We start from the raw sequence: 4,512 nt of genomic DNA, 5'->3' as shown, positions 1-4,512 counted from the left end.
CACTGCGAACAACACCATATCATCGCAGAAGAGCAGAAAGGATGCAGAAAAAATACGCATGGCTGCAAAGACCAGGCCATCATCGACGCAGCCATAGTCGGCCAGGCGGTTTATAACCAGCGGAACCTAAGCATGGCCTATATCGATTACAGGAAGGCTTATGACTCCATACCTCACTCGTTTCTCGTCCGGGTATTGGAGCTCTACAAAATTGATCCCGTCGTCGTTGGGTTCCTGCAGCATGCGATGAGGCAGTGGAGTACGTCTCTGCACCTCAGTGATGGGGAAAATGTGTTGCAGTCTAGAACGCTGCAGATAAAGAGGGGGATATTCCAAGGCGACTCTTTCAGCCCGCTTTGGTTTTGTCTGGCACTGAACCCCCTCAGTAGGACGCTCAATAGAAACGGTCATGGCTATAAAATAAGGTATGGCGACGGCGCCCACGAAGAAGTAACCCATACCTTCTGTTACGTCCCTCGGACGGTGCGCACCTATCATCCACAACACATTGGTAGATGGAACAATTGGAGCTGGCGATCGAATGGAAACAATCATCCTATTGCTTAAAACAAAAGTGTGTGATCAATTGAATTGAGTCGTGGAATTAGTATAAAAAGATATTTGCTAGAAGTAAAATTTAAATAATTAGAGGAAGCACTAAACGTAAGCCTAATTGAAATGAAACATCTTGGATTGTAATTTACATATTACTTTATTAAAGGAAATTTTAACCAATCAAAAATCCCTGTGGTGGTTCAATCTTTCGGAAAACTTTCCTCTAGTTGTCACGTCCAACAATTTAAAATTTCGTTTACCAGAAGAGATGTCGGATCCTGGAGTTCATTCTGCGAGTGGATCAAAACAACCATCAGACAAACAACTGAAATCTCTCGGTACTCGGTCAGAGAAAAAAGCAAATACACCACCTCAAAGCGATGTCGTCGCTAGCTCAACCCCCAAGATGCAGAATCCTATAATTCCGGTGCACGAATCTACACCGGTGGGTCAGAGTAATTGCGGACTCTGTAACAAGCCAGATGATGAACGGATGGTCCAATGTGACGACTGCGACGTGTGGCACCATTTTTCGTGTGTGGACGTTTCCCAGGACATCAAGGATCGTAGTTGGGTTTGCTTGAAATGCGTTAATGCGAAGGCAACCAACGGTGGATCGAAATCCAAAAGGAAGTCCAACGTACAGAAGAGATCTTTCACGATGCTACACAAGAAGGCAGTGCGGGCTATAAATGCGAAGGGTAAGAGAAAACTAACCACTACAATCAATCGAAAAGGACATGTGGATGATACGAAGGCGAAACGCGACGATAATCCGATGGAAGCTGGTGGAAGCCATACAAAACCAGCCGCAATGAATCCAGTGGGCAAAGCAGGTTCCGTTGTGTCAGAAGCGTCGTTCCGGTCAACTAAAGCGCGTTTGGATGTCGAATTGAAACAAATTGAGGCTGAAGAGACATTGATGCAAGAAGAGATGCAGCGTAAGCGAGAATTGGTGCAGAAGAAATTTAAGGTGATGAAGGAGATTGCCGACTTAGAATGTTGCGGTGGATCTGTTGTTGATCATCAGAGTGTTCGTCATAAGGTTCAAGACTGGTTAAAACGTGACGAAACCCGTAATGATGAAAAGTGTGTCACGATCCAGAAGGCCACCTTAGTCGATCCGACAAAAGAAGTGGAAACTGAAAATCTGAGAAAAAGTATATTATTGAACTGTTCCAAGAATAAGAACCCCCAAGAAGAGGAAGCTGTCAGTGAAACGGAATGTGAGAACAGCGAAGAGGAGGTTCAAGCAGATGACCATGGTGATTCGGCGTATTGTGAACATGAGAGACCGTTAGAGAAACATGTTACCACGTCGATGAGCGGAAATAGTAAACTGTCCGTAACAGAGCAGCATCACTCTCTCCGCAATCAAAAGCGACTAACGAAGGATGAATTAGCAGCCCGTCAGGTTGTCCCTCGCGAGCTGCCCAAGTTTAGCGGTAACCCGGAAGAATGGCCCATGTTCCTGTCCACTTACGAAGATACCACGGAAATTTGCGGTTACACAGAAGCGGAGAATATGATTCGTTTGAGGAATTGTTTAAGAGGAGATGCTTATAATGCTGTTCGAAGCTTCTTACTGCGACCTGAAACGGTGGGGAAGGCGATCAACGCATTGAAATTGAGATTCGGTAGGCCGGAATTGATAATCGAACGTCTGAAGGAGAAAATCATATCGATGCCAAACATAAGACCAGATGCAATGGACAAACTGGTCGACTTCGCTCTGGAGGTACAAAACCTTTGTGCCACAATAGAAGTTTATGATGAAAGTCTCTATATGTGCGATACTACCCTGCTCAAGGAGTTTGTCATCAAGCTTCCGCCGCAAATAAGACTGGACTGGGCACGGTATATAAGGAAGTTGTCGACAGTGAAACTCTCAACCTTTGGTCGGTGGATATATAGTTTAGCGGAAGACGTTAGCGTGGTTTTCGAATCTCAGAGTCGAGGAAATAAGCAACCGGAGTTCCGTGGAGCTCGAAGAGAAAAATACGTGAATACTCACGCGGAGTTTAAATCTCATGAGCGAGACACACCGCAGACAACAATTAGTAGTTCTTCGGCAAACCTCGCAAGTGGCGAAGGTAAACCATGCCCAGCCTGTAAGGGCGATTGCAAAAATCTTGGAAAGTGTAAACGTTTCCAGGAGTTGTCTTACGAGGCGAGATGGGCGACCGTTCGTGGCTTTAATTTCTGTCGGAAGTGCCTACGTCAGCATAAGGGAGGCTGTTACTCTGGAATTTGTGGAAAAAACGGCTGCACGTTTAAACACCAGGTATTACTCCATAAAGATTTCACTCCTCCAGCAGGATCAAGTGATGGCAGTAGGCATGAGACCACAAATCAGAAAGAGGAACGCAATATTTGTACTCATCAATCTGGTCTTGTTCCGGGATCGTTTCGATACTTACCAGTGACGTTGTTTGGTGAAGGAGTTCAAGTGCAGTGTTATGCATTTTTAGACGACGGATCAGAGCTGACCCTCATCGATGAGGAGCTAGCCGATGAGCTCAAGCTATCTGGAGATATTCGCCCTCTCTGTCTCAAATGGACGGGCGGAACACACCGTAATGAGTCTGACTCTAGGAGCGTAAATGTCGAGATATGCGGACGTGGAGGTAAACGGTCTTCGCTCCATGACGCCAGAACGGTAAAGCAACTGCAGTTACCTTTTCAAACTTTAGATATACAACATCTAAGATCAAAGTACGGTTATCTATACGGACTTCCGATTGACTCGTACTCAAATGTTCGTCCACGCATACTAATTGGCTTACGCCACGCTAACCTTATGCTAGTGCGAAAGAGTCGAGAGGGAAAAGTTGGTGAGCCGATCGCAGTAAAGACTAACCTCGGTTGGACTGTATACGGAGGCAGGGCGAATGAGAATTCCGTGAATACTATCAGCCATACGTATCATATATGTACCTGCAGTGAACAGAACGCGATAAATCTAAATCAGATGGTTAAGAATTATTTTTCCATCGACAGTTTGGTGGTCAATCAAAATCAGCCACAATTGTCAAAGAATGATGAACGGGCAATGCTTCTGCTTGAATCCCGCACACGCTTCAATGGACTTCGCTATGAAACGGGACTGCTGTGGCGTTCTGATAAAGTTCGTCTTCCAGATAACAAAGAAATTGCTGTTCGGCGTTGGAGGTGCTTGGAGAAGCGCATGGAAAAGGATGAAGAATTGGCAAACATAATGAAAGAAAAAATCAGAGAGTACGAATCAAAGAACTACATACGAAAATTATCTCAGGTTGAGCTCGCGGAGAAGCATGAACGCGTGTGGTACTTACCCATTTTTCCAGTATACAACGTGAACAAACCAGGAAAAATAAGGATAGTATGGGATGCTGCAGCCCAAGTGTATGGAACGTCTCTAAACTCGGCACTTCTTACCGGACCGGACCAGTTGGCTTCGCTGGTGGGTATTCTGTATCAATTTCGAGAACACCAGATTGGTCTCTGTGCCGACATTCGCGAGATGTTCCATCAGGTAGGAATCATACCTGTGGACCAGCAGTGTCAACGATTCCTGTGGCGGGATCACGCCGAGCAGAATGAGCCGAATACTTACGTTATGCAAGTCATGACGTTTGGGGCGTGCTGTTCTCCAGCAACAGCCCAATTTGTAAAGAACATAAACGCGGATAGATTTAAGGAAGAATATCCAGAGGCAGTGAATATCATCAAGCAAAAGCATTACGTAGACGATTTGGTCATGAGCGTAGAGACAGAGCAGAAAGCAGTTGAGCTGGCTGAAGCGGTACGATTAATTCATATGCAGGGCGGATTCGAAATCCGCAACTTTGTGTCGAACTCACCGTTGGTGCTATCGATAATGAACGGAGAAAAATCTGTGGAGAAGGACTTAAATATTACAGCTGAACTTTCGAGCCAGAAAATCCTGGGCATGTGGTGGGATACACGCGATGATGT

General features: G+C 45.5%; 1 protein-coding gene across 1 annotated transcript; it reads left to right on the top strand.

Annotated features, from left to right (window-relative positions):
• Positions 1-823: 823 nt before the first annotated feature.
• LOC129781732 (uncharacterized) lies at positions 824-4,491 on the top strand (the record flags this gene model as incomplete). Its single annotated transcript, XM_055789312.1, has 1 exon — positions 824-4,491. A coding segment is annotated over exon 1 (3,668 nt), but the record flags the coding sequence as incomplete, so codon positions are not given.
• Between the last annotated feature and the right edge of the window lie 21 nt (positions 4,492-4,512).

The sequence above is a fragment of the Toxorhynchites rutilus genome, unplaced genomic scaffold (assembly GCF_029784135.1).
Source record: "Toxorhynchites rutilus septentrionalis strain SRP unplaced genomic scaffold, ASM2978413v1 HiC_scaffold_198, whole genome shotgun sequence".
Taxonomy (NCBI): domain Eukaryota; kingdom Metazoa; phylum Arthropoda; class Insecta; order Diptera; family Culicidae; genus Toxorhynchites; species Toxorhynchites rutilus.
Note: the sequence above shows the minus strand (reverse complement) of the source record. Positions and strands in the feature narration are given on the sequence as shown.